The sequence below is a fragment of the Musa acuminata genome, chromosome BXJ1-1, assembly GCF_036884655.1.
Source record: "Musa acuminata AAA Group cultivar baxijiao chromosome BXJ1-1, Cavendish_Baxijiao_AAA, whole genome shotgun sequence".
Lineage (NCBI taxonomy): Eukaryota > Viridiplantae > Streptophyta > Magnoliopsida > Zingiberales > Musaceae > Musa > Musa acuminata.
In genome coordinates, this window is record NC_088327.1 from 7554036 (window position 1) to 7576160 (window position 22125).

At 37.6% G+C, this 22125-nt stretch overlaps 3 protein-coding genes across 3 annotated transcripts; 1 reads left to right on the forward strand and 2 right to left on the reverse strand.

Annotated features, from left to right (window-relative positions):
- Nucleotides 1–3065: 3065 nt before the first annotated feature.
- LOC135643092 (protein EXORDIUM-like 3) lies at nt 3066–4559 on the reverse strand. The gene has a single exon (XM_065159695.1). The coding sequence runs from the start codon at nt 4396–4398 to the stop codon at nt 3307–3309; it is 1092 nt and encodes a 363-aa protein (XP_065015767.1). The 5' UTR covers nt 4399–4559; the 3' UTR covers nt 3066–3306.
- Nucleotides 4560–9081: 4522 nt separating this feature from the next.
- LOC135643138 (small ribosomal subunit protein uS15-like) lies at nt 9082–12337 on the reverse strand. The gene is made up of 5 exons (XM_065159780.1): nt 12240–12337; nt 12073–12145; nt 11847–11985; nt 11507–11693; nt 9082–9361 (listed from the first exon to the last, which is right to left on the reverse strand). The coding sequence occupies exons 1-5, from the start codon at nt 12260–12262 to the stop codon at nt 9328–9330; spliced, it is 456 nt and encodes a 151-aa protein (XP_065015852.1). The 5' UTR covers nt 12263–12337; the 3' UTR covers nt 9082–9327.
- An 846-nt stretch (nt 12338–13183) lies between these two features.
- On the forward strand, nt 13184–21809 carry LOC135586598 (GDT1-like protein 1, chloroplastic). The gene is made up of 12 exons (XM_065095709.1): nt 13184–13414; nt 13586–13780; nt 15388–15441; nt 16619–16680; nt 17747–17815; nt 17895–17946; nt 18125–18199; nt 19468–19597; nt 19682–19752; nt 20408–20455; nt 20888–21004; nt 21433–21809. Exons 1-11 carry the CDS (start codon nt 13184–13186, stop codon nt 20957–20959), a joined length of 1059 nt encoding a protein of 352 aa, XP_064951781.1. The 3' UTR covers nt 20960–21004; nt 21433–21809.
- The last annotated feature ends 316 nt before the right edge of the window (nt 21810–22125 follow it).

Here is a 22125-nt window from a genome sequence, read left to right on the forward strand (position 1 = left end):
TATTCCTTAGTCCTTAATTCATCACTTATAGCGGTCTTGTGAATGATAGAAAGAGAGAAGAATGCGAGTTTAATTTTCCTTGTAGATTGATATCACTATAGTTTTTGGCTCCGATGATAATGCATCTGCAAATCAAATAAAGGATTTCTGAATGATATCAAAATATACGCTTCATAAATTTGATCTATCACTATTTGATTTTAGTTTCTGATATTAAAGTTTTCTGTATAATAGAAGCATAATCATGATTTTTATACTTACAATTGCTATTAGAGCTGTTTTTTTAAATCAAATACTTTATATTATAAAAATATTTCAAATCTATTTTATATATGAACCTATTTATTAGCACAATTCGCTTGTGAAAAAGTGTTATTTATTTTTGATTTATGATACTTCAACAATCCGTCTTTGTTGTCAATATGTTTTTTTATCTAGTTTGTCCTGTTACTTAATTACGAGCGATGTGAGGTTCCTTGTGTTTAATCAATGGACAAATATCGATAGCTTGTTATTGGTGACATTATTGTTGAGGGCGATGACCTCGTGTGGTCGCCAGTCCAATTATAGGCAATGATTGCATATGCAGCAAAATTGTCATGGGATGCGATAGCCTATGGTAGTTGTATGCATAACTACCTGTGTGCAATAGCCTTGCGACGGTTAGCTTGCTTTGGTTGTAGGTAGCTATGGTGGTTGCAGCAACATCGTTGCCTATGACGGTTGCAACAATGCCATTGCGGTGGCATTTACTGGTCGTGGCCAACATCAACTGTACGTTGAAGACCAATGGCTGCTTGGGCGAAAGCATGAGCATAACTGTGCATTGTGGTGACCTTAGGGGGTCATTGGGTGGCACATGTGCATACTTGTGTATGGGCATGGCGACGGTGAAGTGCGGATTAACCAAATGAGAATAGTCGCGCCACCACGGGTGACACACAAGTGGCGACAACAACAAGAGAACGAGGGTTTTATTTTAAATTTATAGTTTTCCCTTATAAATCATTTTAATTTCAATTATATCATTTTAATAATTATACCCTTTAGAAATCAAATATTTACATTATATATCTTATGAAAAAATATAGTTTTACCCTTTAGATATTAAATATTTTAAACTTATATCTTCAATTATAAAATTAATTAATTAATTTATTTTAGTTAAAATATTTTGATCTTTATGTACATCTATCCCAATGAGCCATCTATCGAATCGTTGCAATTGATACTCCGATCCCCAAGAGAAGGAAGAGATTTTGGAAAAGTGGGTTTTTATGATCCGATAAAGAATCAAACTTATTTAAACGTTCCGCTATTCTATATTTCCTTGAAAAGGACGCTCAATCTACTGAAACTGTTTATGATATTTTAAGTAAGGCAGAATTTTTTAATCATAACTGTATTTTGAGTGCTTGATTAGATTTAGATTTAATCAATCAAGTTTTTGATTGAATTTAAGAAAAGTTAAAATTTAATTAATTTTTTTTATTTTGATCAACTTTAATTTTTGACTAGTTTAATTGAGTTAATGTTTAATCCAATTAAATAGGATTGACTAGTCTAATGGTTTCATACGTAATTTAAAGAAAACTAACTTTAGGAACAACAATCTCTCAAAAATGATTGTTGTTCCTAAAGTTAGAATATATATATATATATATATATATATATATATATATATATATATATATATATATATATATATATATATATATATATATATATATATATTAAGAATGATTATTTAATTGGGTATATATTTCATCAGTAGCAATATCAATATTATATTGGAGTTCACTAAATTTTATTTTGTTATTCACTATTATCAATTGTTTTTGTGGCTTAAGGAACAATAATCTCTCAAAAATGATAAAGGAGCATCAATCTATATCTTCTCAATATCAAGATTAATTTTTAAGATTTTCACTCTCATTAATTCGCTATTTTCTATGAATCTTATATTACAAGATTTAACATGTGTGGATGAATCAAATCCTAATATAAAACTTCACCATTTTATCATATTCCCATATAGTTATTTCAACCTCTCACCATGGCTCTGGATCGCATCTGATACCATTTATCATATTTCGATCTGATGAAATAATTAACAAACTAATTTTTATAAATTTGAACCATTAATCCAAATCATTAGTATTATACCCAATAGATCACATGTCGATTGAACTAAACGGAGGTATTACACACTGCATAAAAATATTAAATAAAAGGAATCAAAGGTTTTGATAACTTCTTTTAGCAGCAATAGCAATCCAGTACAGCAGAAGAGCTGCTAATTAAATAGAAAGCTGCTTCAAACTGCCTTTGAAAGCAGAACAAACAGGGCTTTCACGCGGTTCAGAGTAATTTTAGATTGCTCATTGCAGAAATATTTATTAAAAATCGACAAAAAAAAACTATTTTAATATTACGAGAGAGATTTTTTTATTAGATTATCATAAATCCTAAGAAGCTTAAGTATACATTAACACAGTGCGTTGGTGCATTGCTTCTCTCCTCTCATTTCGTTTGACATCACTTTGGGGCCTCCAATTCGAAAGCTAGTCAGATGACTTAGTGGTACACGAACATGAGCGTTCCAAAACAGTGGAAAGCAAATGCGTCATGCGTGGAACCTATTTTTAGGCGATTTGGGTTTGGGAAGGTAAAGCCAGGACCATTGATAGAATCAGATGAGTTCTTCTGTTCAAGTTTAACGCCTCTCGAAAGCTAAACTTAGGCCATGGACGCTCGACCAAAGTTCCATGACAAAGTGAAGGAGTGGTGTCACGGACGGTCGTCGTTTTCCTCCGCTTGGCTTGTTCGAATTCAGATGTCGCTGTTTTCTACGGATCAAAGGACGTCTAAGGTTTCGTATTCCCCCTTCGTATTATCATCCTCCCTCACTGCCTTTCAAGCTGACGCCTTGGACAAGGTCGGAGGCTCGGAAAGGGAATGCATGCATGACGCAGCTTTAAACATAAGCGGCTCTTCCATTGCTGCTCTAAGAATGCACGCCAAATGCATTCCTAGCAGAAGCATAAGTATGGGGGAAAGCGAGATGGAAGAGGAAAGCGATGCAATGAGTGAGAAGCCCAAGACACTATGAACACAACACACACTAGCAGCGAAAGCATGAGCAAGCAGCTTCTGTCTCCCACCTTCGTCCACCTCCCTCTCTGTACACAAAGCCCTACTCCTACACCATCTCCTCAGTCGTCTTCCTCCACTTTCTTATTTAGGTAGCGCATGAGGCAGGCTTCATCTTCTTTCGACTTCCTGCTGGTAACAGTGGTAGGAAGGTTACTGGTGATCGAGTGCGTTGGGTCCGCTGCAGTAGCTCAAGTAGGGGTGCCAAATCCACTGCACCAGGAACTTGCTGCCGCCCACCCCGTGCAAGTTGAAGGCGGCGCCGGTATGAGAGTCGATCAGCAGCTGGCCGGTGTAGGCTCCGCCACCGCCGGTTCCATAGATGCCCTCGCAGAGATCGGCGATCTCGGTGGGGAAGCAGGGGTCCTCCCCGGCGTACCACGCGTTGACGAGCGGGTTGGAGGCCATCTCCGCCAGCTCGTGCGCCACCACGCTGACCATACCGTCGACGCCGACGTCGCTGTTGGGCGGGCGCTCCGCGGAGCGGAGGCCGACAGCGAAGGGCGGCACGGCGAAGGGGTAGGCGCAGATGCCAGGGCACTGGGTGGCGGAGTTGCCCACCCAGGCGTAGGGGAGGGTGTAGCCGACGATGGCCGGGAAAGTGAAGTAGTGGAAGCCACAGGCCTGCACGCAGAAGTCCTGGACGGCGACGTCGGACGAGGTGAGGACGAGGTAGAGGCCACCGCGGGGATTGACGGGGATGGGGCGGCGGGGGGCGGTCACGGCGTCGCGGATGACGGACTGGATGGCGAGGCGGGTGAGGGCGCGGCCGCGGGAGTAGTGGCGGTCGGACCGCTCCGCGCCGAGGAGCACGGTGGCGGAGACATTGGCTCCGGTCTGGTCGGTGTAGAGGCGGACGGTGCGCCACCAGGCGGCGACGGAAGGGTGAGGGGCGGACGCGGCGGAGATGGAGCGGAGAAAGGCACGGAGGATGTGCTTCTGAGCCGGTGCCCAAGCACCGTACCAGATGGGATGGATGGTGACGTTGGCCGTGAGCACGGGGCCCATGTGGTACCGAAGCTTCACGAACTCCGACGACCCCTCGTACTTCTTCGACACCCCGAGGCCCCCGGTGTCTACACTCCCACCGCTGCCACCGCCAGTGTTCATGGCGGCGGTGGCATTGACGGCGCTTCTGCTAACGAAGTGGTGCGGCCATGGCCGCCACGCCACAACAGCGTGTGGCGAAGCGACCGCCAAAGCCGCGAGCGCGAGGAGCAACAAGCAGGAGCTCGACACGGACATTGTAGCAGAAGAGATTATAACTAAAGAAGGCCACAAGAGAGGAGTGTGTGGAAAGGAAGGAAGTGGGGTTCCTTCTCAGACACTACTCTTCTATTGCCTGGTTATAAGGAGGAGGAAGAAGAGAAGTGGTAGAGAAAGGGGGGAAAGCGCGCCATTGAATGGCCATGGTCGTAAATAATGGATGACAGGTTGGAACCTTTATACCTAGCTGCCAGTGCAGGCCCCACTTGCCTCCCTTACACACATTTCAAGCCATTGCTTGTACAAGCACTCAATCCTCCATGCCTCATGGGAAACCCTCACCTTCTCTTTTCTGCTTCCATTTCATCTTTATCTGTTTCTGTACTACGATGACAATAAAAAAAAACATAATGTTAACCTTAATCCATTCGGCTTACTTGACTACAATGTAAAAAGGTCTTCCATCAACAATTAACTATGCAGATATCAACGAATGGATATGGCGTAATAATACATACCTTCCTGGTTTTTTACCGCGCGGCCGTGCGTGTTCAACAATCAAATCGTCGAACAGGTGGTGGGCCTCCTCGGCTCTCTCGTGGTGGACCAGCAGAGACGTAAATTATGACCCCCACCGCGTGCCATCGATTGCACAGGCGGGATATTTCTTCGGGACCGGCCCCCCTCGCATCAAATAGTCTGTCTTTCTGATGGGCGATCATCCGCGAGAAGAGTAGCGATGGATATGGATCCCGCAGCACATGCCGACTACCAGTACGAACGCGCGTCGCCGTAGGCCACGTTGCAGTCCTAACGATGCTTAAGCAGCGGGAAATTTGGCGATCGGGTTTGCCCCTTCGGTACTCTCGCTGCCTTTTAGGAGCAGAAGGCGACGAAACATGGCGGGCCAACTGGTCCGGCGTCTTGGAAGAGGATGACATACATGAGAAAGCAGCATTGCTATTTGGTCCCAAGCCACGAAGCAACTGCGTGGGAGCCATCGGATAAACAATCACACGGTTTCTTTTGTGCTAGCTTCTTTTGAGTATTGTCACAAACAGTTGCTTGGCGAATCAAGGCATGAGGTGAGTCTGTCAAGAAAATAAAGATCCTTATAAGATTCAGAGATTAAGCCAAACGCTGTGAATTGAAGAGGAATAAGATATCATTCTGAAAAAAAGAAAAACACTCTAAACAGCCAGTTCACTTACCCGTAGAAATCAAGAAAAATCTGAATGTAAAATAGGCCATTTAGAAGATTGTATAATGACATGCGATGCTTGGATTAACAGATCAAGATAAACTTATGGTTCTGCAATTGTCACTTCGACGTCCAAGCCAGGTTCGATGGTGATCCAGGCGATCTGCTTCACCAGCTCGGAAGAGCTGGCAAGATCAATTACTCTGGGGTACACGGAGCTCAAACCGATTTCATGTGTTGGTTCATGCGATTAAAGATCACCATCAAGTTCCAGAAAAGTTGCAGACTAAGATAACATGATGATATACTTGGAAACAGATCAAAGCATTAGTGGATTCAACTGTATCAACATGATACTGGCATGACTCCAATTACAAGATAACATGTCTAAAGCAAACCCGTAAGATAACATGCCTTTGCCAATCCAAGCAATACCACCATGCAAATTAACCAGACCAACAGTATGAAGTCAGAAAACCGGAAACCTCATTAAACATAGATCCAAAGAGGACAGTAAACTTTAAAACCTGGTCATTTGAAAGTTTCATTTTTCTCAAAGAAGGTGAAAGCTCTGCTCTAGTACTCCAGGGAGCCTTCTTATGATTGTTATAATCTTCAAAGTCAAGTCCAAATCGGACACTGATAAGCAATAATCATTGGAATATCCTGTTTTAGTATTTCAAGCTGTCATATTAGGCTAATGGTCACCACAGACAACCAGACCGAGCATCAGTTTTAAAAAGTTGTTTTGTAAGACTTCATAGAGAAGATCTCAGCATAGACTAATTCTCTTACTTGTAAACTCAAACTCATCTGCACAATCAAATTATTTGTTGGTGACCCCATACAAGATGCTCAATTATGAAAGAAGAAACTGTAAACTTTTTGTGTAACACATATTATCATATACATTAATGGACTTTTTTTCAACTTCAAATTTGCATTTCAAACACTTGAAAGATAAGTACAACAGTAGTGTACCAGACTCACTTAAAAACTTTATTTCTATTTTTCCTCAAGAACTACCCTTATTATGAAAATCCTGAAAGTAAAAAGAAAAAGATGATTTCCTTTTAACCCCTTATTGTTGCCTTTCCCGCAGAGCATATTAGATTTTTCCAATAGAGAAACCCTATCTTTGCAGCTGGACAAACATACCCTCAGCCACTCTTTTGTCTTTTTCCTCATTTCCCTCTCTTTTTAATTTCATCCAATTGAACCAATATTATATCAGTTGAATGTATCTAGAAAGAGAGAAAAATGAAGAAAATGACAAAAGGGCGATTGAGATCACCTTTGTCCAATATGGAGCCTTCTACAAGAAAAAGGCAATACTAGGAGCTTTTTTTAGGGAAATCATCCAAAAGAAAATCCTAGTGCAAAGAAACAACAATTTTTATTTTGCACAAAATTTTAAAAGCTTAAGCTTTAAAAGCTACATCTTTGGTATTAGTTATTTCCCCAATCAATGTTTCACCAAAAGCCTCTGGTAAAACAAAATACAAGTAGAAGTTACAAAACTTAATACAATAAATAGGCACCTAAGAGATATAAGTAAAGGCATTCAAAAGTATTGCTAATTTTACCTTTTGTTAACTCTGGAACATGCTATAACATGAAAAAGGTCAAGATTTGCAATACTATTCTTTTTTGTTTTCCCCATACCTGATACATTAGCCTACCCAAAGTATAATGAACCAAATTTCTATAGTCATACGCATAATAAGTTGAGTTGAACCGCTGAACCATTTTGAAACCAAGATATTCTATCAATTTTTGAAATTTTTATTTATTAGGCCCACAACTTTTCTAGGTTTCTTCAAGGGAAACAGCAAAGCATCCTTAGTTCTTGGGTACTAGTCAGTAGATATGATACATCTGGGTACATGTGTACAGACACTCTCCTCATAAAAGGCTGCCATTTTAATTAAGCATTAACTTTAAAAAAGCTCAATCTCTGAGACATCATAGAGCAGAAGTTTGCCAACTGTGTCTTGATATTTATCTGCTCAGCCAACTGATGCAGCCTAAGACCTAAGCTGCACATCATTAGCATAAGTCTTTGCTTAATGAAGACTTATGTGCAGAAAATTATATAATCAATAAGCACAGATACTAACCAATAAATCATAGAAATGTATTATTCATTTTTCGTTAATAATGTATGTCCATGTTTTTGTATTCTAAACTAATACACTACCAGTTGCAACTGAGATGGTGAGCAAGTCGTTGAGTCAGCTTTAAGCCATCAAAACTAAGATCAGCGTCCAATGCAATCAAAGCTATAAAAAGCGCTGATGAAGATTAATCTGAGGCCATCAAACTGATGCCATGGACACAATACGTCAATAACAGGCTGATGATCAAGACAAGCAACATTGCTGGACATCGTGAATTTAAGTAAACATGGGAAATATCAAAACAGAGATGTGGAGTACCTTGGTGGGCAACCTTGACCGTCAGCCGCTTGTCCTTCGCTCACCTCTACAGATCCGCACATACTGGACAACCAATTCGAAATAAGGAAATAAGAAGAAGAGAACCAGATCCAAGTGATGTGATAGACATGATGCACCGTTCTCGAGATTCATGACGTTCTTGGAGCCTGGAGGAGAGGGTGATCCGGATGCGGTGGAGCTGCTCTTGGGGCTCTTCCAGGCCCAATTCAGTCGGTTTCATCGCTCCGTATGCCGCCACCATCTATTCCGACGGATCAAAACCTAACACTAGAAATCACTTCAGATAGCAGGAGGAATTGACAGAGAGATGATTCTGGGAAAGGACTCAAGCTTCACCTCTCGTTCGCCGCCGCTGCGTGCATCTGTTTACTCTCCCGCGCTTCGAATAAATACAGCACTGGCTGAACAGAAGAGGAGGGTTGGGGTTTCGAGGCGAACGATTTATCATGCAGTCACAATTCCAAACATACCCTCGAGGAGTTTCGAATATTACATTACTTAATCTGCTAATTCTTGCAAATATATATTTAAATATTTAATGTGGTAGTTGAAATTCGATTTAAAATCAAAAAGTTTAAACAGAACTAAATTGTTATAATTAAAACTAAATCAAGTGATTTGAACTCGGATACTAAAATCTGAGTTATTATTTTCTTCAATAAATTAAAATTACACCAACCAACACTATATCTTTCTTAAGACCATATCAATTTGATTTTTATAAATACTTGTTATGTTAAAAATTGGCCTTAGATATATACTTATTTCGATTTCACCTTGACATTGTATACATCAGAAATTATAAAACAAATAAAGGTGTTAAATATCATAATAATATAAAATTTATGGACAACTTAATCTTTTAAGCCCAGAAACTGAAGGTGTACAGCCAATCAGCTTCTTTGAGCCCGACCATGACTATTAAGATTTCGATACACAATCCAATCACGTTGTTTGACAGACATGTAACCAAAATTCTAGCCATTCGTTACGATAGTTTATAGCAAACTGACTCTCTGCTCCATGCTAAATCCAAGCTTGTGATCTCCAAACAAGAAATACTGTAGTTAACACACACTAATCTACGCTTGCCTGCTAAAGAACATAGAAAATATCATATCTTGAGCACATTCTCATGCCACAAGTTCAATAAAACAGGATGCTAAACGTCTAACACGTCCAGCTGACACAAATTTGATAATTCAATAAAAAAAGTTTGTCCTCTCTTGAAAATTATAAAGGCCCCGCTCTAACAAATGAAGTCTTCAAGCTAATCAAAGAACCAGATTGCTTACGGTAAGCATAATCCTAAGACACCATAGTGCTGGCAATGCTGGCATCACTGTGCAAATAAAGCGAAGTAGTCATTAGACTAATATCGTGGATAAATGGCAATAACAGAAAGATAGGAGGATAAGAACCTTGTAAGCTGCAAAAGTACAATTTGGAGAAAACATGTATTAAACAACCTCTAGTGACCTATAAGAATGCCTAAGGGCATGCATGAGAGAAATTTTGAATAAAATGATCAAAATTGTGTTTATTGCCCTTTAATAGAATATGTCTAATCATTGAGAAAAAGCTTGAATTGACATACTAGACAAAACATTAAAAAAAAAAGATATCAAAATTCATTAGAGTCCATGTCCCAAGGAGTATAGCTATTCTTGTAACCCTGAGAATATTAAAAGATTCCATGAAGATATATTTATTTGCTTATTATTTTGAATGAAAAATCTGTTGTTTTTTATCATGTCATGGAATTGGCAAGAACTCTTCATTAGAACATTATTTGCTACGAAACGCATAGAACAAGGATTTTTTTTGAACAATGATATAAACATGATAAAGGAGACCCATAGATGTAACAGTGAAAAGATAAGAGCCAATTAGAATTAGAAGTGCTAGAATGAGACGCAGATTGAGCCAAGCTTCATTAAAAATGACAAAAAGATATATTTTGTGACTACTTGTTTTCTAGTGATGCTGCCCCCAAACAGCTCAATGGTGAGAAAAGACCTACATGACTAGCCACAATTAGTTGGGATCTTATGATCACTTGTTGTCCATGCAACATCATCTGAACAAATTTCCTTCATGCATGCAAGACACTCGCTTTTTTAATAAATGAACAAATTATATAGAAAAATTTTGTGCCATCTGCTGCAAAACCTCAGGGATTTGGGTTCGCCAGTCAGACAGATACGATTCATGAGTTATAGGACTCATAATTAGAATACTGAAAACACACATGACACTTATTAGACTGATCACATGTTTATCCCCCTTGTGCCATGTTCAATAACTTCATATTCATTTCTATCTACTCCAACAGAAACATCATGCTCATATCGAAACTCAATTATAATTTCGATTCTACTACCTTCTTGAGCTCTAGCTTATCACTCTTAAATTATATTCATAATATCATTTAAATTACATTTATAAGATTCACCAACATAGTGTTATCTTCGCTCGAATTTAGTTCATGTATACAGTTGATTACATGCTGGTTATTTTAGTTTAATGTATCTTTAAAAGAATAATTATTTAGTGCTTAAATGTGTTTTAGTATTTAAAAATTTTTAGTCCTCAAGATTTTTCAAACTTTCAACGACTGTTAGTGTTTGCATTTTAAAATGTTATTCTCATATTGCATAAATTTTTATTAATTTTTTATGTTGCTAACCTTTTATTAAACATGAAAGCTAAACAGGCTTCATTGTGTCAGTGCCTGATCAGATTTTGATAGTTGTGTATTAAAGATACAACTACAAGATCTGAAGGCATCGATATCATGATAAAACTACAATAATACATAATGGTTTCACCACCTTCTTAAACCTAGGTACAATTAAATTTTTTAAATACATCAATTACCCATTACGTAGTTCCCTGTAATTCTCTGTTGAAACCAAAAAATTGACATCATAGTAAATACCATAATTTACTAAAAGAACTATAATGCCTAGCTTCTGAAATCAAAGCCCATAAGATGCTGATAAAATTATGCATCAAAACTGATGTACCATATGATCAGATATATATGGATTCAGAGAGCTGCTAGTTACACTTTAGTGTACAAACCTATTGATCGCTATAACGTCCTAGAGAATCTAGATGTTGAACTAAAAGGGAATCCAGTATATTGACTTCTTTGCCCTATGATGCATAGTGGACACAATGAAGGATGGATGTGGTAGCCTGTTTATCTCCCAAATGCATATTTTGCACATTCAAAAATGCAGAGTAGCAAATTATACTGAAAGTGTCATTTAAATTTATTTATTTTGCATCATCCCTCTACTTTTCTTGAGATCCACAAATGTATTGTCAGATGTATTTACTAATATAAATTATCAAACAAGTCATCCTGCATATGAGAAAGCACTGTAAATGTGGTGCATCCACAAATATCGGCTACCAAACACCATATGAAATTGTGATTAGCATGTAGCAACGGCACAAAAGTGGTAGAGCTACTCACTATTTCCAGGTAGATTCGACCTTCTTGGTCCTCTTGTAGTACCGACCCAAGCGATGGATCCTGCTCTCCACCAGGATCAACCTGAATTTGGAGTCCTTGTCTTTCCTGCTCCTCTCCAAGTGCTTCCTGATGGCTACTGCTTTTTTAATCAGGTGGTACAGATCCTCTGGTAACCCCGGTTGAAGCCCTACATCAACCCCATGATCAAAATCGATCTCAAAATCTAACAGAACAACAGAAACAAATTCAAGACAGCACCATATACATATTACAAAAGGTAAAATCTAGCCCTAGAAGAAGAGAAGAAATTTTTCTGATGAGAAAGCTACTAAGCTAGTACCATGAGCCTTGAGGATCCTAAGGATCTTGCTCCCAGTGACGCTCTTGACCTGGGCGATACCGTGCGAGTCACGAAGAATAACACCAATCTGCGACGGCGACAGTCCCTTCTTCGCAAACTTGCAGATGTTTTCCTCCACCTAAGCGACCGCATCGACAGAGTTCAAAAGAAAGCCCAACAGAACAAATAACAAAAACAGGAACCAGATTAGGAGGCGACAGCTCACATCCGCTGCGGAGATCTTAAGCCAGCTCGGTGGCGTCCTCTTGTACGGCAGCGCCGACGAGGAGATACCCTTTCTGCAGCCCAACACGCAGAGAACGATTCCATTACAAGAGAGATAGAACGAGAACGGAAAACAGCGGAAAGATATGAGTCGGAGAGTTGGATCACCCGCGGCTGTGCATGCGACCCATGGCGACAACAGCGCAGGCGGCGACGGGTGTTTCTTTGGTTGGAGGGAAGAGCGAAAACCCTAGTCCACGGTTCGAAGCGCTAGCAGGGGATTTTGTTTGCATACCATATATATAGGAATCAGGAAACGGCTAGTTGGCACTCTGGTGGCATTAGGACCGTCCGATTCGATCATCGGCATTTGGATTTGCGGGTGAGATCGGGGGTGTTGTCTAGGGATGTAAGATGAATGAATGGGTCCGACCGAACCAAAACGAGTCCAATCTGATTCTATCATAAATTGGATCGACGTTATCGAACTCGGCAAGTTCAAATTAGACCATGTCAAAGCAGACCTATCGAGGGACACATGTCTGAGGTCGGGACCCGTGTGCTTTGGAGAAGTGACAACCCAATCAGACCAGGGATTATTTATTTAAGTTTTTTTTCATAATTTAAATTCATAATATAGTTGGCAAACCAAATCATTAAATTATGAATGATAAATAGATGATGACATGAGAGGTATGACATTTGTCATTCTCGTCTGATTATGATAGGATGTTAAGTAGTGGTCATGATGAGTTATCTGAATACTTCATCCACGGGTAATCCTTTCCTACTTGATTCCTCTCACCCTGCCCAAATGTTATGTCGACTCTGATACCAAATGTACCAAATGTTACGACCCAGGTCTGATGAGTCAACTCCATTTTGGTCATTCAATTACGGACCAAAATGCTTAAGTGAGAGTTAATGTAGTACACTCATCAGACCCTTATAAGCTAATCGTACATATTGTCCATTTCCGATGGAGTTTTATACGCTGTCTCCTGTCTGGCTCAGAGAGGGAATCAGCAGCCTCGGGTTTGTGGAGGGAAACGATCCGAAGTCATCGTCTCATATCCATTCGGCTCCACACGCAGGTCCGGAGAGGGGTAACGATGGTTCGCTGCGGCAGCTTCACTAGAGCATCGACATCTTCCTCCCTTCTCTCCTCCTTCCCCTCTCTACCAGCACCGGCCGCAGCCCCTCTCCACCGCCACCTCACCTGGTCCCGTATCGCCCCCGCCTCCAGCAATGCCGTCCGCCCTCGTGCTTCTCACCAATTTCCCACACCTCCTCCGACGAGATCGGGGAGACCGTGCAGGAGTCGGATTCCGGGAAATGGAACGGTAAGGAGTATATGTGTGTGCATATGGATATCCTCTCGGATTAAGCTTTTGTATGATTCTCTCGATCTGATGGTAGGGGCTCAGATATCTAGACAATCATAGCGGCAAAGCAACTCTCCGATCCATGGAAACTAGGGATGATGATAACAGTTTTACGGAAACAAAGAGTAGGAGCTGCACAACCCATTCTTGCCAGAAAGCAAATCTCCACTCTCTGATCTTTGGAAAGGAATTGAGTTGACATTTCTTGTTGGTCTACTCACCTTTCAAGTGTCTCAGCAGGCAATTGCTGGTACAGATTTTTCCGGAGTTCAGCCAACGGCTTATATAGGAGATCTTGGTGATCTAAGTACAGGATTTGCATCGGTAGGAAATCTTCCTTGTGTTTTTTGATATCAACATTTTCGTACTCATGTTCTAAAAGTTTGAACTGTTATTGGTACTTAGTGGCATCGTATTATTATCTTTAACTTGCGTATGAAGTTAAGAGTATCGATACTTGATATTGCATTTTTATTTACTGAACAACATCAATTTTAGGTTTCTATATTACTGAAAAACTCTCTATGTTTGTTGACCTAACATAACGGTAGAAAAACCGATGCATGAATTCCTTTTCTGATACTTCTAATTTTGCATATATAACCAGATCATGATGGTTAATGTGATTGCAATATATTCTAGTTAAGAAGCAACCAGATAATCCATTTTCAAGAATTTATCAGAATTTTGAATAAGTACTCATAAGTGATATAAATTTCCACTCAATGACCCTTATTTCTTTTTGGATAATGCATTCATGGGATAATCAACTTTGTACAAGTGGCTTCAAAACAAGTAATTGGCTTATCATGGTAAATTCAGTTGAATGTTCCTAACCAGTTATCTACCTGTTTGAGGCATTTCACCGTTCATACTGTTGTTAGGCTGTTTTGGTTTCTCAGGAAAGTTAAAAGTAGCTAAATACAGCTCTTCTCTAATATTTGAAAAAGTTTGTTACAACCTAAGCTGTTGGTACCCTTTGCAGAATGGAACCACAAAATTTTTTGCTAAGATCCAACAATACTTTTTTGACTGATGCAGGCAAGAAGGCTAGCTTTGTGGTGCTTATCCATGCAGGCTGATATTATATAGTGTCCAAGCATCTTATGTCTTTCAAGTCCTGTAATATATTGATAAGCATAAAGACACAACAACCATACCGACTAATTGGCAGTTTCATGTATTGATTTATAACTTTCCTGCATTAACTGATGGATATGTAAAACAACTTTTCTTGATTTCTTCATAATCAGAGTAGTGAAGTTTCACATATTCAGTATTTGAAGTTCTCAAATTCTTTACATGCATAATTTTTAAGCTTTTGAAAGTGAGAAACAACGCTGGTCCTGTTATAGTTGGATCCTATAAAAATCTGAATATGTCAGATATTGCTTCTTTCATGTTGTTGATAATATGATCATGAAAGACATTGCAACATAAGTAAACAATTCGAACAGATAATTGCTCTTTGAACTTACCAGTCTAAACACAACCACACATTCAGGAAGCCCAAGCACATATAAACACAAAAGTACACCATGTAATTGTTGGTACAATGTTAAGATTGTTCCTTTGCTACCTAGGTAACTGGGTTTGGGTCATAGAAATGGTCTCTCTACGTATGCCATTCTCAGTTCCCATATTGGTTGGAATCTCATACACTGGGTTCACCATTTTACTCTGTTATCCTGCTCGGGAGAAGAATTATCATATTGCTTTGGTCTAAAATTTTCCATCATCAAGAACGGGAAATGTTGGTCCTTTCGTAAATGCATTAAAATGTCACTCAGTATATTGTTTTAGCATGTTACTGATGTATGCAAAACAGAATAAAGATGTGATTGTACAAATTGACACTTCTTTTATGGTTATTTTCATTTTTTTGGTTTTGGCTTCTTTACATCTAATGTGCTATAACACTGTTTATGCAGGCATTTTTGCTGATCTTTTTCTCTGAACTGGGAGACAAAACATTTTTTATTGCTGTAAGGTCTCCTTTGCTGAATGCATTAGTTGACCTGTTATTATCAACAAAATTAGATAATGCTTGGGGTTCATGGTAGCAACTGTTTGTATATGTGTACCTAACTTAACATCTCTCAACTTTTGGTTCAGTCTCTTAAAATGATTTAATAAGGGAACATATAGCTAATCCATAAAAGTTACTGAAAACTCTCCATATTGGATCCCCTTATAATACTCATTGATGTTGCCTTTTTGGCTCTTCATGAAAAAATAGTAAAGTAGTGTGCTTGGCAATATTAGGTTGCAGCACCAGAATTCCTCCTAACAAAGTTATCAAGAAGAATGTTCCTACTTGCAAAGCATTGTTAGCAATGAAGATTCAACTGATTCTTTATGGCATACAAGTCAGAAAGCATGGACTGAAAACTTGTATGTTTGTGTTATTGAGCCAGAACTTAGATATTTCTGAAGATAATAAGATAATATTATTATGATGACCTTGTTGAATGAAGAAGTTGCCCACTGCCAGTGTATAGAATGGTATAGCTTGCTACCTGTGAATGAGGTTTTGGCCTCTTACTATTTTTTCATACATCATTGGTGCTCATCAAACCCGAAAGCCAAATGCTACACATGAATTTCATGCCATATGTATAGATACACAACTCTTGTCATGAACACACAATTGCTTTCTGTAGATATCCTAAAAAAATTTAATTCCATAACCATTAACAAATCTGCAATCACAATCCTGAAGATCATGGATTCTATTGCAAGAACAACATCTTTTTTCTTGAGATAATCATGTCATGTTTACTTAAAAATTATAAAATTTTGTACACCATGTCAATCTGCTCCAAATATGCAGTATTTAAATGTTGGCATCTTGTCTGTATAAAAAACAACTGAGAATGATTTCAATAAGTTAGTGGAAGAATTCTTTTACCTAGAGTGTGAGACCACTCCAGATGTTCTTAGGATTTCAGCAAGTTGAACTGATCACTTCTACCACTTTCTTGCACTATATTCTCTGAGAGCAATGAATTCTTTTTTTTGTTTCAACCTTAGAATTATTAGTCTGCTGTTCTACCATGGAATATAAAACATACGAAGTTCCTAGCTTGACAAAATTTGTGATTTCTGTTATTTCAGAGATATATTAACTATTTTATGCTACATTTTTGCTTGTTTTTGTAGGCACTTTTGGCAGCTAGAAACTCTGGACTTGTAGTTTTTCTAGGCACATTTGGAGCACTTGCGTGAGTACACAACTTGCAACAGTTTTCCTTTAAAGTTCTCCTTTTATCTGTTACCCGTGGATCTGTTTTCTGTCATTCTACTTCAAATTGTCAACAATCCTAAAAGAAGGAAACTTCCATATTCTTACCTGTAAATTCATCTCAGAAGAATTTGATTGCGTTCATTTTGTGTGCTCATAGATTTAAATTTTAGCAAATAGTACTGTTTCTTGAGTGGCATGGGGGATTCATCAACAGAAGAGAGCACCATTTCAGGTTGAAGAAAATTATAGCCTCTGTTAGTTTTCATAAATTTAGTATATAAGTAAAAGTGCGCACCAAAGAGTTCGGATGTTATAGCTTGTGCTGAATCATTAGCTATGTTTCAGTCATTGGATAACCTTGGCAGGTCCTTGACATGTTGCTATATCTGATGGGCCAGGTTACAGTTTGTGAGAAGAGATATTCTAATGATAAAAGGTTATTTCTGAGAGAATATATTACACGTGATTTTTGATGACTTGAAAATGAGAACCTAACAACTACTTGTATTTGTGCCACTTTCCTTGATTTATAGTCATTTTCATAACATGATCCCATTTATGGTTCTTTGTTAATGAGATCTAATGAAAGAATACATATGTAGATGTTGGCTTTTTGACTTGATTCTGTGAAAGCTTTGTCTCTGCCAGGATTTAAGTTTGTAATGGCACAGAAAATCTGGAAACTCTGTCAGGTTAAGCAACTGCAGTTTGAAAATTTCTGTTAAGTTGAACTCCTTGAAATAGCAATGCTCTATTAACCCAGAACAGAAACCCAAAATGGACATTTAGGCATCACAAAATGTGGCAAATAACAATTTAACAAGTGGGATTGTTGCCATTGAGGCATTGACAATTTAGGCATGTGATTGATGGTCTGACAATTACAATCATCTGGGTTTCTTCATTGGGTTTCTTTGGTGGGTGTAAATAGATTCTCTTCAAACTATTTGTTGCTTTTTGTTCCAAGGGAGAGCTATTTTCTAGATCTAGCATTTCAGAATATGTAGCCAGTTGTAATCATTTATATTTTTTGTATCTGACAGGGCAATGTCAGTTGTTTCGGTTGTTCTGGGACGAACATTTCATTATATTGACGGCGTTGTTCCATTTAGGTATTTCTGGTGTTCTTGCTATGAAGAATCGATGATCTTTTTGTACACTTGGACACTGTTAAAAATTCTATTAGTGCAGGTTTGGTGACACAGACTTTCCAATTGATGATTTTGCAGCAGTTTGCCTCTTGGTAACTGTCATCAACTCCTGCTGTCATATAATAAAGAAAACAATAGTGGACACTAGTAGAGCCATGACAATTTTCACCTTTTTGTTAGATGCCAAATCTCTAGACCCCTAGATGTTATTTGCACATTTTGTGCATACAACTCCATAATGTCATGTTTGCTTGACTCAAATAATTTCAGGTTTACTTTGGAGTTACTACATTGCTTGAGGCTGCTTCAGATGATGGACAACAAACCACGGATGAACAAAAGGAGGTGACCTATTGACCGCACTCAGATATTCCCTTGGAAATTTAATCTTAAAAAAAGAAACATGGTTAAGATATTATGAAATATCTTTATTGATGAAAGCAAATAGATCTATTTCAACTCCAAAATATTTGATATATGATACGCAAGCCTGTTATCATATTTACAATGAAATTGACATGAATTTTCTGTTTATATGAATGGATATTCAGTATTCTGGACTACTAAAAACTATCCTACTGCAGTGCCCATCATGGTCTTTTTTGATGTGTTCTCCACAACACTGATCTTTTGCCACATATGATTTACTTTTTGTCTCTTGTTTTTGAACTCCAACTGGATCCTTGAATTTTAATGATGCCCTTATCCAACATATTCAGAGAGAGTTTCCTAGTGGAGTTTCTTTTCATCTCCTCTTTTTCACATGAAGGACCAAGTTTCTCTTTTTTTTTAACTCCAACTGAATCCTTGAGCTGCCCAAAATATTTTGTCGATTGTATTCAGACAAACTTCTTGGCTTATAAATTCCCATGTCAACAATTCATGTGGACTGACACCTGTGTGTCTGTGAACTGCATAATCTCTGGAGTCACCTATAAATCCCCCTATATTTCACTTTCTGTTATTCCTTTTCCTTTCTTAATCAGTTATTGTAGTTCTTCCTTGTTTTGCCTATTAATCTTTTATTTGGTTTTTCAGATTTTATCACAATTATTTGTAGGTCTTCCTCTTCTTCTCCATTCTGCAAATCAAGTGTCCATATGAGTTATGAGTTATTGAGTCCTTAGCTTGACTGGCCTTTTCTAGATGTACTCAATTTGGTAAAATGAACTCACAATGATATTGCCAATGCAAAACTAGGTGTCGTTGTTGGATGGACATTGAAACTAACACCGATCCTAATTAAATCAAATCATTGGCTAATATATAATTTAAAATCTTTCTGAAAATTATAAAGAAAAGGAAAAGGGCACTTGTTTAATTTCACTTGAGAACATTAAATCGATTCAAGCTAGACTCACATCTTACCTAATCTACTTCATCTTGAGTAAATCCAAATCCACGGGTCAAATCTAGCACTTTTGTGATGCTAGTCATTTTTCTATGCATGTTACAAAGAGGAAGTTATTTTTTATGTCGAGCAGTATGTGCATGTTTTATATCTTTGAATGATCCTTTTATTCCTTGTTATACATTTAGCCAATCGTAAATTAGTGCTCTCCTTTTTGTGGTTAATGAAATTATGAAACAATGTCTTTCAAATTTCATATCAGGCAGAGTTAGCAGTTTCAGAATTTTCAGGAGATGGTGCAGGAATTATGGCTGCAGCCAGTACTGTTCTCAGCACATTCGTCTTGGTCTTCGTTGCTGAATGGGGTGACAAATCCTTTTTCTCCACAATAGGTGAATAGTGATATCTATCTATTACTTGGTTTTCACTAATGTCTGGTGATGTTAAAAATGACAGCTGAATTGTCTCTTATACAGCACTTGCTGCAGCTTCTTCACCTCTAGGTGTCATTGCAGGGGCAACTGCTGGTCATGCTCTTGCAACTTTGGTAAATAACTGAGACAGGATGTAATAATTTTTACAATTTTCTCAAATATATGTTAAAAATATTATTCTTTATATATGATAAGGATACTCTGGTTCACTTTTATATGCAACTACAAAATAAATGTTGGAAATTTATACTTGTTTGCTACTAAATTTAACCAAACTTACATATTGATTATATCAATCTCTATTCAACTCATCAGTTGTCTTTTCTATTAATCTGTATCTTATTATCCATTTTTATTTATCTTATATTCTTTTTTTTCTCATCACTTCATTTTACTTCTTGGTGCAAACAACTGTACTCTTCCTTTATAAATAGTTACCTCTCTCCAATATATTCTACAACACCATTCATGCATAAATCATTCACCCAAGCTGGTAAATTTTGTAATGTACACAAGATGTTGCCATGTCAGCATGCCCTTAATTAAAAAAAGGTTATAATATCAGGTGGAGTGATTTGCAAATACTGAAAGAATAGGTTTCAATTTGCATTTAGCTCAAAGGGGATGACATATATCTGAAAGATCCTTTCATGTGTGGCAAATGGATCTTTTATTCATTATCTAGGTTTAGTTCATTTTAAATAAGTAGCTTTGAAGTTTCTTCCCCTTTTCATGAAACATGACAAATGGATACTTTCATGCTTGCAGCTTGCAGTTCTCGGTGGTTCTTTGCTAGGAACATTTGTCTCTGAGAAGGTAGTTACTTAAGCAATGTCTTTATAAAATGTGGTCCTGTGAATGTTGTAATTTCTGCAAATGTGACCTGGTGATATATGAAGTAAATTTGATTCCTTGTATTTTTATTTTTGGCTCAGTTGAGCCATGCTTATAATTACAAAGGAAACATGTTCTTTTTCTCTTTATCTTAGATTACCTAAAAAATGATCTAATAAGTCTTGTATATGAGCAGATAGAGCATCAAAAAATTTAAGCCAATTTTGAAATAATACAAAAAATAATAAGATTTAACTCCAGGCATATTACTTCCTAGAAACGGAAATATAAAGCTGTTAATGTGACTGCACTGACAAATTTCATGAGTTTGTTAAGCTTTCTTTATATCTATGCTTTTAATTTTTTGTTTAAGTTTGACCTGTACATAATCTAAGACAATACTTTCAATTTCAGGTTATTTCTTATGTTGGAGGAGTTCTTTTTCTAGTCTTTGCTGCTGTAACCTTGATTGAGATTGTAAATTAGCTTAAGTCAACTGGCAAGACAGGTTTACTGCAGATAGATCTTAAGGTGAACTGATATTATCTTTTTTACGTCACTGAACTGATGTGACACTTTACTGTTGCTCATTTAAGATAAGCACTTCACAAGATTCTCGTGTTTTAATATATATATATATATATATATATATGTATATGTATGTATGTATGTATATATGTATATATATACATATATAAATACATATATGTATATAGGTCACTGCATACTCTTTATGGCATTAGCTTTCATTATACTCAACCTATATATATATATATATATATATATATATATATATATATATGTCACTGCATACTCCTCATATCATATTGAGCTTTAACTTTACAGCATTAACTTTCATTATACTCAACCAATGTTTTATTTTGTTTTCTTTTCTTTTTTGAAATTAAATTTTGACTTTTACTAATAATTATCAAATACCTGCATGTTCTTTTGACTAGGTCAAGCAGATCTTCATGAATTGCTGTGGCCCTCATCATACACAGATGCTAAAATACTGAAATCATTAGAGAAACTTGTGGTACCTTTTTCATCAGCTTCATGATTGAATGCTAGCCCAGAGTCATCTCAAATTCTACTGGAGAGGTGTACCTGGGTAATTAGATAATGAACTGAATGAAGAGGATTTGGAGCAAAATGAAAATAATGCTATTTGCTGCCAATCAAAAGTTCCAGTGGCCATTTGGACATCAGGTTTTAGGTATTCTTTTTGTACAGAACACGATATTACCTTCGGTGGATGGATGATAACAGTCCTCAAAAAGTGAATTGTTTTAATAAAATTATTGAGATGCCTCCTAGCATGAGTTTCTTTTTATTGAAATCTTGATTTAAACTTTGCTTTCTTCCTTATCTTAATGTTTGCAAGCATAAAATTTCTCTTAAATCTACCTTGATATACTTGATCCTGGCCAGTATTAATATGTGTTTAATCATATTCTTAGTGACCACTTAATTATAGTTATTCCATTCAAGCAGCTCCAAAAACTTATCTGCTTGCATTCCAAACCTTCAAATAAGATGGTGGATGTTAAATGTAGTACAATATTGCCCACTCTGGTGCTAAATTTTCATATGTTCATCCCATTGGAGCCTTGTGCATGCAGCTCTCACTCCATTCTGATTTAGTTAGC

What these genes read in the sequence shown, in the direction of transcription:
- LOC135643092 (XM_065159695.1), bottom strand. Translation starts at nt 4,398, where the DNA reads ATGTCCGTGTCGAGCTCCTGCTTGTTGCTCCTCGCGCTCGCGGCTTTG.
- LOC135643138 (XM_065159780.1), bottom strand. Translation starts at nt 12,262, where the DNA reads ATGGGTCGCATGCACAGCCGCGG. An exon ending in TTAAGATCTCCGCAGCGGAT is followed by an intron (nt 11,986 to 12,072) that starts GTGAGCTGTCGC and finishes GCGGTCGCTTAG; the next exon opens with GTGGAGGAAAACATCTGCAA. An exon ending in TAGGATCCTCAAGGCTCATG is followed by an intron (nt 11,694 to 11,846) that starts GTACTAGCTTAG and finishes GGGTTGATGTAG; the next exon opens with GGCTTCAACCGGGGTTACCA.
- LOC135586598 (XM_065095709.1), top strand. Translation starts at nt 13,184, where the DNA reads ATGGTTCGCTGCGGCAGCTTCACTAGAGCATCGACATCTTCCTCCCTT. An exon ending in ACAAAACATTTTTTATTGCT is followed by an intron (nt 15,442 to 16,618) that starts GTAAGGTCTCCT and finishes TTGTTTTTGTAG; the next exon opens with GCACTTTTGGCAGCTAGAAA. An exon ending in GTCATGCTCTTGCAACTTTG is followed by an intron (nt 19,753 to 20,407) that starts GTAAATAACTGA and finishes TCATGCTTGCAG; the next exon opens with CTTGCAGTTCTCGGTGGTTC.